Below are 11982 nucleotides of genomic sequence, written 5' to 3'. Positions count from 1 at the left end.
CTTTCGAAATTATATGATTAAAAAAGAATAACATTGTGTTTATTTATAGCCGATGACTGTATCAGGAGTTCAGATGGACATCTAATATCTTCAAAATTTAAAACAGATGATCAAACTATCACACATAATACATATGATGAGCAGGCTGCTGTCCCAGATGTACCTCCAGTCCTTCATTGGAAAGCTTTATCATCTGATCTTTTCAAACAAGTCCAAAATTCCGAATTATCACAGAATTGTAAGCAAAATAAAAGTTACAGAAGGGATGGGGAACATGAAACGGCTCCTACAAGGGAGAAACCATTTTCATGTTCAGAGTGTAAGAAATGTTTTATTCGGAAATCAGACCTTGTTAAACATCAGAAAATTCACACAGGGGAGAAGCCATTTTCATGTTCAGAATGTGGGAAAGGTTTTATTTGGAAATCAGACCTTGTTAAACATCAGAAAATTCACACAGGGGAGAAGCCATTTTCATGTTCAGAGTGTGGGAAATGTTTTATTCGGAAATCACAGCTTGTTGGACATCAGAAAAAACACACAGGGGAGAAGCCATTTTCATGTTCAGAGTGTGGGAAATGTTTTATTTGGAAATCACACCTTGTTAGACATCAGAAAAATCACACAGGGGAGAAGCCATTTTCATGTTCAGAATGTGGGAAATGTTTTATTCAGAAATCAGATTTTGTTTGGCATCAAAGATCTCACACAGGGGAGAAGCCATTTTCATGTTCAGAGTGTGGGAAATGTTTTATTCAGAAATCAGACCTTGTTAGACATCAGAAAAAACACACAGGGGAGAAGCCATTTTCATGTTCAGAGTGTGGGAAATGTTTTATTCAGAAATCACACCTTGTTGGACATCAGAAAAATCACACAGGGGAGAAGCCATTTTCATGTTCAGAATGTGGGAAATATTTTATTTGGAAATCAGATCTTATTTTGCATCAAAGATCTCACACAGGGGAGAAGCCATTTTCATGTTCAGAGTGTGGGAAATGTTTTATTCAGAAATCAGACCTTGTTAGACATCAGAAAAAACACACAGGGGAGAAGCCATTTTCATGTTCAGAGTGTGGGAAATGTTTTATTCAGAAATCACAACTTGTTGAACATCAGAAAAAACACACAGGGGAGAAGCCATTTTCATGTTCAGAGTGTGGGAAATGTTTTATTAAAAAATTAAACCTTGTTAGACATCAGAAAAATCACACAGGGGAGAAGCCATTTTCATGTTCAGAGTGTGGGAAATGTTTTATTCAGAAATCACACCTTGTTAGACATCAGAAAAAACACACAGGGGAGAAGCCATTTTCATGTTCAGAGTGTGGGAAATGTTTTATTCAGAAATCACACCTTGTTGGACATCAGAAAAATCACACAGGGGAGAAGCCATTTTCATGTTCAGAGTGTGGGAAATGTTTTATTCAAAAATCAAACCTTGTTAGACATCAGAAAAATCACACAGGGGAGAAGCCATTTTCATGTTCAGAGTGTGGGAAATATTTTATTCAGAAATCAGACCTTGTTAGACATCAGAAAAAACACACAGGGGAGAAGCCATTTTCATGTTCAGAGTGTGGGAAATGTTTTATTCAGAAATCACAACTTGTTGAACATCAGAAAAAACACACAGGGGAGAAGCCATTTTCATGTTCAGAGTGTGGGAAATGTTTTATTCAAAAATCAAACCTTGTTAGACATCAGAAAAATCACACAGGGGAGAAGCCATTTTCATGTTCAGAGTGTGGGAAACGTTTTATTCAGAAATCACACCTTGTTGTTCATCAAAGATGTCACAGAGGGGAGAAGCCATTTTCATGCCCAGAATGTGGTAAATGTTTTACTAGGAAATCAGGTCTTGTTTACCAAGAAAAAAAAATCACACAAAATAAACCATTTTTATGTTGTGAATGTGGAAAATGTTATTCTCAGAAATCACATCTTGTTAAACATGTGAAGAAGCCGCAATAATTGAAATGTGTAACTGGTAAATCAAGTTTTGCCGACAATCAGAAAACCACCAGAGCGGAGCAGCCTATCTTGTTTTCAGAATTTGCCAAATGTTTTTTTATCATTAATCAGGTCCTGTTGTCAGATGAGTCACATGGGAGAAGCCATCATGATGTACTATAATTCAAAGGGTTTATCCAAAAATCAGCTACAATTGCTCAAGTATGACGCACTGTTATGGGGGATCTGCTGCTGACACTTACAGGGGTAATATCCCCCAGTTTCTAGTGCAATGTGTTTGATGACTTTCCTCTTAAATAGTGCTTATAACAAATCTGTGGCTGCTTTTATTATTTACTAAAACAGTGAAGAGCCGCAGATTAGTGAATTTTTTAAATATAATGCAGTGCCAAACTTTTTGAAGTGTCCCTAATGTCCCCCAAAAGGAACTTCCAGGTTGTGAGATCCCACAACCCTCAGCGATCACTCTCACAGTGAAAGAGTGAGCTCTACGACCCCAGCTCTGCAGCATCCTTCTTAACCAGTTCAGTAAAGCCTTAAAAAAATATGTGACCGTGCTGGATTATTTGAGAGAGCAGTGTCTCGTGCTTAGAGCTTGGTAGTACGTGGCCTTAAAGAGGCGTGGCTACGGGACCCGGTAGTTTAAGAATGTTGAAAAATACCAGTGGTTTAACGATGCCATAGAACTGTTAGGTATTGGTATTTTCGTTTATTGTTTTTCACAGTTTGTTATTTTCCATATAGAAAAGGTTAGTGAATAAGTGCATAGTCAATCAGCGTTTAAATGAATGCAGAAGTTACCTAATTTGCAACCAGATTCTTTACAGTGTGCACACCCGGTACATGGACTTTGTTATATAGTAAAAATGGACCATTTTCACAGGACTGGCGTGACCAACACGAACTTGTGTATTGTACATAGTTGCACCTCCTGTGCCAACCAGAGTCATCTAACACAACACCTGGGACCTTAACCTGGTCATGGACCCGTCGATAGGTATCCAGAGGTCAGGTTGTTTGGGTGGCGGGTTATTGGGATCCGGGACATTGGGACTGGACTGTCGCAGGAAGGGGCTGCAACGGAGCAGGTTGAGTCCCCGCTACTACTGAAACTGGTAGCGTTCCACTGTTGGGAGATGAACTCTTAATAAAGTTTAGTAATGTTTAAGTAACCAGCCTCCCTAATGTGGGATGTATTTGTAAGTAAATGTTTTACCCTTTTTTCTTCCAATTGAAAAAAAAATAAACCTCTGATGTCCTGTAGCTCGGGGACGAGCTACGCTTAACCAAGAGGGAATGTGACGCCCTGGCATATCAGGACATCACCGGGTACTGTGCAATCTGCCCTTCTGTGCAGTATCCACCTCCTTGGTTACCGATCCCTAACCTTTGGTGTTGCCAAGAACAAGCTAATCAAAATCTTAGGAACACTCTGCACCACACCCACCAGACACACCAGTGGACGGCCTGAGTGGAATAGGGTCGCCCACTTGGGGGGTTGGTTAAGGGGGGATCAGCAGTGTCAGGAGCAGTTCAGTTGTGGAGTGACTTTCGAGAGGAGAGGTTAGGAGCATGGCTCCTTGAGACTAATAGGTGACAGACGTTGGTCTGGGCCTGGTAGGAGCTGGAACCCCGCTCGCAGGGGATCGTGACAAGGGGCACGGACTGTCAAGGAGGACAGCCGGCGGCCTTGTGCCATCTCCGGGCAGGGGCCAGGGCATGGTGGGGTACGTGGACCCTAGGTCAGGGAGTAGCTTCAGGCGTCCTGACAATTTACCCGACGAGGACGGAGCCTTCAAGATCCGTTCTCCACCCACTCCAAAATCGGGGTACTAGCACAACGAGGGGGATTGGACTTTCCACTACACGGTCAAGAAAATCCCAAGCGTGAACCTTGAGAGCAAGCTCGACCAGTTAGCCATACTGGTGAGCGGGACCCGATTAGTTCTACACTAAAGGGACCAACTAGAAGACAAAGGTGCCAAGGCAAAGGTTACAGACTAACAGGCAACACCAACAAGCATGGGATCCAGGCGTGCTCCCTCCCAGCGGCAGCGGTGTCCAGAACTTTGGTTTACTACAGTTGTCGGTGTCAGCGTTATTAGACTGAGTGAGTACACAAGTGACCCTTATCCCCCAACGGCACTCTCCTGTTGCCTTCACCGAGTCCCGGGGCATTCCCCCTACCCACGGAGGGGTTAAACACCTGGCTGCCCACTCCATCGCCACCGGATACTCCCATCAGCAGTGGTCGTATTCCCCCTTACCACACACCGTGGGTGGCATCATGAACTTTCCACATCATCCCCTGTAAATACACCCCCTTTTACTCGAGTGGCCGCACGACACCCGGGTCCGGAGAACCCTTGAGCCACCGCGGATCTGAATCCGAGCAGCCTGGCTGCTGACACAGGGGCGGTACATATGTAAATATATATTCTTCATGCCTGTCTTTCTCTGTTGTTTAGATGTGATGATTTTGAGTTGAGGCAGAGCTGTAGGCATTTCACACAAAAATAGTAAGGGGATGTCACAGAGGTGTCACAGCCGGCGGACAATCCAGTGGCAAAAGTGTTGGAAAATCCCAGAGATTTGCAGAACGTGTTGTTAACTGACAGTTCTCTGTTAATGCAGCAGCGGACTCTATGACTCTGGGAAACTGTCAGTGTGCACACTATGAGAACTTAGAAGGCTGCAGTCACAGAGTAACACATGGAGTGACTGCAGACTCATTACAAACTTGGACAACCCCTTTAATGCTCCTAACAACATAAATAAAACATAGTGACCTTTAACTTGTCACATGGCACAAGACTTTATTAAAGAGATAGTCCACTACTTTAACATTGAAGGCCTTTCCTTTGGATAGGTCACCAATGACTGGTCGGGGTCTAGCACCTGGCTCCCCAGCCATTTGCCTGTTCTAGGTGCCGTGTCGGTGATGGCAGATGGCTGGAAGTGCTCAGTTCTGGATCTGCTCCGTCTTCTGATAGTGGCAGCAGTCTACTATTAAAATCAATGAGGTGGATGTGCAGTACCCGGCCGCGGACACTATCAGAGGACGGAGCAGATTCAGAAATAAGCATTTCCGGCCACCTGCACCAAGAACAGCTGATCAGTGGGGGTCCCATTTCATTCACATAAAGCCTGCTTTACACGTTGCAATTTCGCATACGATATCGTATGCGATTTGCAACGCCCCCATCGTATGTGCGGCACGTTCAATTTGTTGAACGTGCCGCACAAACGATTAACCCCCGTCACACATACTTACCTTCCATACGACCTCGATGTGGGCAGCGAACGTCCACTTCCTGGAGTGGGAGGGACGTTCGGCGTCACAGCGACGTCACACGGCAGCCGGCCAATAGAAGCGGAAGGGCGGAGATGAGCGGGACGTAAACATCCCGCCCACCTCCTTCCTTCCGCATTGCCAGCCAGGAGCTGCAGGACGCAGGTAAGCTGCAGTTCATCGTTCCCGGGGTGTCACACGCTGCGATGTGTACTACCTCGGGTACGATGAACAACCTGACGTTCAATTCGTCAGGAATGAAAGACGTGCATGCGATGAACGGTTTTTCGTTCAATCGCAATTGCACGTCGCTGTCACACGCTACAACATACCTTACGATGCCGGATGTGCGTCACTTACGACGTGACCCCACCGACACATCGTAAGATATCTTGTAGCGTGTAAAGCGGGCTTTAGAAGCAATGCGCAAGTGGGACCGAGGCCTAATGATGAGACATAGTCAGTATCACAAATAAACATTTACATTCAGGTACCTTATAGATGATTGTCTCTGAGTTGTTTCTTTCTATTCTTTATCTTATCCTGACGCCATGATTACTTTTCACATTCACATCTCGTCTCTGCAGATTTCTATCTTCTCCGGTCTTCTGCAGCACATCCCGACACGATGCCCCTAAATATAGCAGAATGATAATACTTTTACTTAAAAATATCTGCCCTATGCTGTGCCCCAGAATAAATAATGGCCCCTCACTGTGTTCTCTGCACGAAAAATGACCCACACACTCTCCCTCTTATGGTACATGCCCTCCACACTGCCCTCTTCTTTCCATACTGAGCCCACTCTTTACACTGTCCTTTACACTGTGTCCCCTTATACTGCCCAGTCTATATATGGTGCCCCCATCACACTCCCCCTCCTTGCTATGGCCTCACACAGTCCTCCCATTCTGCCCCTTTTCCATACCACCCCCCTCCAATTCCCAGTCTCTATTCTGTGCCCCCATACATTCTTCTCATTCCTTACTGACTCCTCACTACCTCCTGTGTGTCCATATACTTTTCCCCCTCACTCCCCAACCTGCCCACTTGCTCCTCATACAATGTCACTCTTTATTCTGTGTCCTCCAAACTTCTTTCCAGTTTGCTCCACATCCTCTCTCTCCCCATGCATCACCCCTCATCCTCTCTCTCCCCATACATCACCCGTCACCCTCTCTCTCTCTCCCCATACATCACCCCTCACCCTCTCTCTCCTCATATATCACCCCTCATCCTCTCTGTCCCCATGCATCACCCTTTTTCCCCATGCATCACCCCTCATCTTCTCTCTCCCCATGCATCACCCCTCATTCTATCTCTCCCCATGCATCACCCCTCATCCTCCCTCTCCCCATGCATCACCCCTCATACTCTCTCTTTATACTGTGTCCCAAGATTCTTCCCCCTGCCCATCCTCTCTTCCCACCATACTCTGTCCACAGATAGTTCCCTCCCCCACCCTCTTTCTTGTCTTCACAGCTCCACTGGAACACTTATCAGCGTTCTCTGCCACCTCCGCGCTGCGGCCCTGACTTCCGGGTCAGCAATGTGATCAGCTGACCTGATCACATAACAGCCGTCGCTCTGACCCGTAAGTCAGCACCAGCAATCACCGCTTCAATTGTCCTCGCATCTGACAGATACAAGGACAATTGAGTACTGGGAGCCGCACGCTGCACTTTCTACGAGTGTGGTTGTCAGTGTGACAGCTGCGCTCAGAGAATGGCCGGCTCCCACTATGGGGCCGCAAACGCAGCCCCCGGGCAGACTTTCACACAGCCGCATCAGGCAGCCCGACAGTACCCCACTGACTGTTATGCCCTGGGGCAGATGGCCCGCCAGCCCCCCCTAGATACGCCTCTGCTTATGTTCAGTCCTAGTCATTTCTTGGACTACTTCATACCACATTATGGCCTGGTCAAACTTATTATGGTCCTCTAGCCATCCCTTACAGTTAGTCAGGAAATCCTGCCATGTTTGTGTAACGCCCCAGGAGCGCTGATCCTGTTCGGGGACGCCACAGTGCTGGATAACAGGTAGGTTAACTTCAATGGGGAATTCATGACGCCACTCTCGGTATTGCGGTCAGGACGACCACCACTGCAGTTTAAGGGACACCTGGGGCTGATGGTAGGTGCAGTCAGATGTGGTGGCCTCCCGAGAGTGAGGCTGGCCCTAGGGCCTGGTGTAGGTGTATAGTGCAGCAAGTCGCAGAGTAATCCACACACACAGCAGTAATGTCTTTCAGGGTTTTACTCACTGTTTGTTGTTAGAAGAGTGAGGTATCCGGGGAGATGCTGTGATGAACCAGGAGGGGAACCGGGTATCCCTTTGGCTGACGTCGGGGTGGCTGCTAGCTCGCCTTCCTAGCCCTCTTTGTTTGAGGTGGCCCCGACCTGAAGTCGTGTGGGGGCTCACCCAGGGAAGCTGCTTCTGCCAGTTCTCCCCTTTCTGGCCCATCGACTGTAGCCTGGACCAAGTGTTTCTGGCTGCTGCCTTCTTCCACTTATGGGCCCTCTCGTTGCTACGTGGCTCCGGACTCTGTGTTGGTTTGGTGAACGGCATGGAGTGACCCCCACCTGCAGGTTTAGCAGGCCAACTGAATGGGCCCTTGCTCTGGGGACCTGTAACCCCGTGCGGACAGGGTCTACTGGCAGTCCACGTACTCGGCCACCCCTCTGCACTCTGGCCTCAGGTAGTTTTCAGGCGGCACTACCAGGTAGCCCTTTCTCCCCCGCCAGCAGCCACGAATGGTGCAGTGTATGGAAGGGCCCTGCTCACTGCTCTGCCCTCCAGACGCGACTCCTCCACTTCCTTCTCCTTTGGCTGCCTCTGCACAACTCCCTTGTTCCCAGTGACGCCACCCACCACTAGCTGGGAGGCGAGGACCCCGCCCCCTCCCTGAGTCTGCTCAAGGGTCCCCTCTAGCTGTGTCTGTGTTCCTAGTTACTAGTGTTCCGTGTGTCCACACCGTAATCAGCCATCAGGATTACCTGTATTGTACTGACCCGACTTGGGTGCAGTACTCAGTGGTGCCTGACCAGGTCAGGGGCACCACATTTGTTCATCCAGTGTTCCATTCATACCTGCATTCACCTTTTCCCAACATTTGTCTACAGCCTTTGATAGCTTCTGCGCCTTTTATGTGTTGTACAACATCAATTGCAGGAGTCCATATCTCCACATCCTCATCCTTACTGGATGAGGATCTACTCTGTGTAGTTCTTATCCCTGCAACAACTCGGAATGACAACAACCACACGACAATGATAACAATTACAGAGAACTATGTCTCTGCATCCATGTTGCTTTCAAGGGTAGGACCTTACCTTGCAGCACACCACTCCACACTGCGCAAGGTAAATAGTGGCTACTACGTGATACCCCACACGTCTGGGGCCCACGAGTTGCCACTTGAGTGATTGCACTGCCGGTACCACGCTTTTGTGGCACACCAGCAGCCACTCAAGAGTGACTACACTGCCGGTACCTCACGTCTGTGGCACACCAGCAGCCACTCTACTTTACTGCAGTAACTTAATATCTATAAGTAGAATCCCAGTATCACAGAGTAGGTAATATAATAATATGGGGCCCTTCTCCCCCCTTGGTTTTCCACATGAGCGTCTGTACAGCATGCTACACTGGAAAACCCTTAAATCACTTAACGTTTTTTTCTATGGCACAGAAAGCAGGTAAATATTGTAAGGCAGATAATAACTATAACCCGTGCCCAATAAGGAGGGATGTTAGGTACTGAATTAATCAAAGATGGCAGCAAAAGGGAGCTAATGAGAGGACCAGAACAACCAAAACCCTATGAGCTGCTAATCATACCCTGGGAATGTTATCAGGGTGTCCCAATAGACCTGTATCACAACTTTTAGCCCATAAATTCAAAGTTCAATGTCTTAAAGGGACGGTACACTTTTTGCAAAAATGGCAAAAAAAAGGACTCGCACTTACAGCAGAGTAAAGATAGTGATTATAAACAGCGCTTACACAAGAGGTATGTACGATATTCCATGCGTAACACCAAAAGAGCAGCAAAAAGAAATAAAGAGAAAACTATAACAAGCAGCGAATTATCAGGGTGCGTGATATAGTTTCTGCGGATTAATTGCCGTGTTAGTGAGAGGCTGATCAGTGTCGTGTAGTACAGGCACAATGAAGTCCACGCAATGTGCTATAAATGCATAATATGTCAGATTCTCTGAGAATGTGAGCAAGAGCAGGACATGGCAAGATAAGAAAGGTTAGTTGGAGGACGTCCAGCGTTTGCTTGCACAGAGATGAGACAGTGTCTTGCTGTAAAAGTCGGCAGCGTTCACTGCTTTCAAAGCCACAAATTTGGCAGCTGTCAGACATGAGGCTGGGACAGTCAGTGTCAGTAGCCAGGATGTGAGAGCATTCTTTACAAAGTCACACAACATACCGGTGTTCTCACCAACCCGACAGTGCTCATCACAAATGGCAGGTCATCCACATACACACATACAAGAAATCACAACCTGTCAGCAAAACTGCCAGTCAGTCAAAAAGTCAGTTACGGACATTGCAATTATTGGGGGGTGCTACTGCTATGGACAATAAGAAACACGCTGCCACTTTAAGAGACAGAAACCTCCCCGTGTTGAGGGGTAATGGAATGTTCTGCTCCCCCTGCAGAAAGTGTGCTAATGGACAGCCCGAGTGTAAGAGAAGTGAGTTTCTGTTTTGCTTTTAGAAGCGTGTGAAGGAACACACAGCTGGTGTGTCTCGGAGGATTGGAGTTTTTCTTCTGAATCGAGAGAGAGAGAGACTTGCAGATAACAGGGAACAAGCGAGGAATCTGAAGCAAGAAGAAGATTTTGATCTCCTTACCCCGGCCCAGGAGAAGTGCGCACCTCCAGATGAGACTGTTGTTGGGGGGCCCCCGGGACTGGATCCTCGTCCCCAGCATCACTGTGAGTTGAATATTGTGCACATATTAGGGGCTAAAGTAGGCTTCAGTAGGTAGAACACGGCATCCGTGTGGCCCGTTTAGCAGAGGCCAGAGAGGTTACGTGTAGAGTAGCATTGTACCTGACTGTTTTTGTGTTTCTTGAACCTGTAATAGTTGGAGCACCGTGCTATTGAGCGGACCAGCTAGAGAATACAAAAGTGTTGTTAAATCCCGTTTTGCCACTGTATACCCCGTGCCTGAACCTGTCTTCTCCACATCTTTCCCCGCCTGTTAATAAATACACCCTTGTTGTTCGCACCTCGTCTTGTGTTCTGTAACCTACTCTGCACTGCGGTGGTCCTCTCGGCCATAGCTACAAGTGGCGCTGCGAGCAGGGTACGGTCACCAGGATGGAGGCAGCAGACAGCAACGGCGGGAACGCTAATGTTAATGGGGGTGCTGTGGGCAATGGTGGAACCCTTGCAAGGACACTTCCAATGGGCACCATATTTAGTGTGCTACCAAAATTCGATGGCAATAACATGGCACTGTGCGACTGGGTGTCCCAGCTGCAGAGCACCCTGAAAGTGTATAACATCGGCCCAGAGCTTGAGGTGGACATCGCTTTGACTGCCCTAGAGGGAGAAGCACGTAGAAATGTCTGTCTACAACCAGAACCCACCCGTAGTACCCTGAAAGAGTTAGTTGGATTCTTGGAAGAGATCTATGGCGAGACTGCTAGCGCGGGACATCTTCGCGCCAAATTTTTTTCGAGGCTGCAGCGGGAAGAAGAAGGGATCTCTCAGTATGCAACAGCACTACAAGAAGTGTTAGCTGAGGTCCAGAGAAAGGAGTCAGATGGACTCAGCGGCATAGGCTCTACCGACCGGATACTCCGGGAACAGTTTATTCTGGGATTGCATAGCGTATCCTTGAGGCGAGCCCTGGCAGAACGGGTCCGAGCGAATCCGGCTCTTACTTTTCGTCAACTCCTAGCAGAAGCAGTAGCCCGAAGTAAAGAAGAAAGTTACGCATCTGGGGTGGTGCGCGTCCAAACCGCCACCTCCAGAGTTGACCCAAACTGCCAGGTGAGACTGGTCCAGGTGGTGCAAGATTTACAGAAATCCGTTCTCAACGTACAGGAGAAGCTGACCCAGATGGAGCAAAGAATGAGGGACTTGTCTGGTGAACATCCCTACCCAGCTGTATCCTCCTCCTTCCAACCTGGCCCATCATACTCACGCAACAATTCCTCGGCTCTACCAATGGGGGATGTAAAATAGTGAGTTTATGGAGATTTGATTCATAGACTAGATTACATGCATTCATATAATGTATGTATATTGCCCCATCCCTTTAAGGATGTCTGTGAGTTGGAAAATGCTAACCAAGGTTTTTGACATTGTAGAACCAAAGTCATCTGCTAGTTGTTCATCAAAGCCATCTGACATTGTTTGTCAAAGCTTTCAGTAGGTTGCTATATTCTGTTTGGAATGTTGGGCTAAGAACTGAAATAGCTATGAGGGACTTCTTACTGTTACTCTAAGGTCAAAGTTCAGCAAGCCTCAAAGGAATTATAAATAAGTTGAAGTAGGTTTTGTTACAAGTCTCTAGTGCGCAAGTACACTTATTTCGCGGGTAAAACGTACCACGTGACATGACATAATGTTGAACTAAAATAGGGTTAGTTACTTTTTGTATACCATGTAAAGAGATAGGGACAATCAGGAGGAGGGGTTTGGGTTATAAAAGAAGCCCACACTTCAAAGGGTAGGCAGAAGGAGGGAGG

The 11982-nt window shown here is 47.2% G+C and overlaps 1 protein-coding gene across 1 annotated transcript in view; it reads left to right on the top strand.

Annotated features, from left to right (window-relative positions):
* Nucleotides 1–11982, top strand: part of LOC142258751 (uncharacterized) — a 152954-nt gene that overhangs the window by 19962 nt on the left and 121010 nt on the right. Inside the window, 1 exon segment of the mRNA XM_075331359.1 lies at nt 50–1840. Coding sequence (XP_075187474.1) covers nt 50–1840 — 1791 coding nt within the window.

This window comes from Anomaloglossus baeobatrachus (genome assembly GCF_048569485.1).
Source record: "Anomaloglossus baeobatrachus isolate aAnoBae1 chromosome 5 unlocalized genomic scaffold, aAnoBae1.hap1 SUPER_5_unloc_1, whole genome shotgun sequence".
Lineage (NCBI taxonomy): Eukaryota > Metazoa > Chordata > Amphibia > Anura > Aromobatidae > Anomaloglossus > Anomaloglossus baeobatrachus.
The sequence above is the reverse complement of the archived record's forward strand: the minus strand, read 5'-3'. Positions and strand labels throughout refer to the sequence as shown.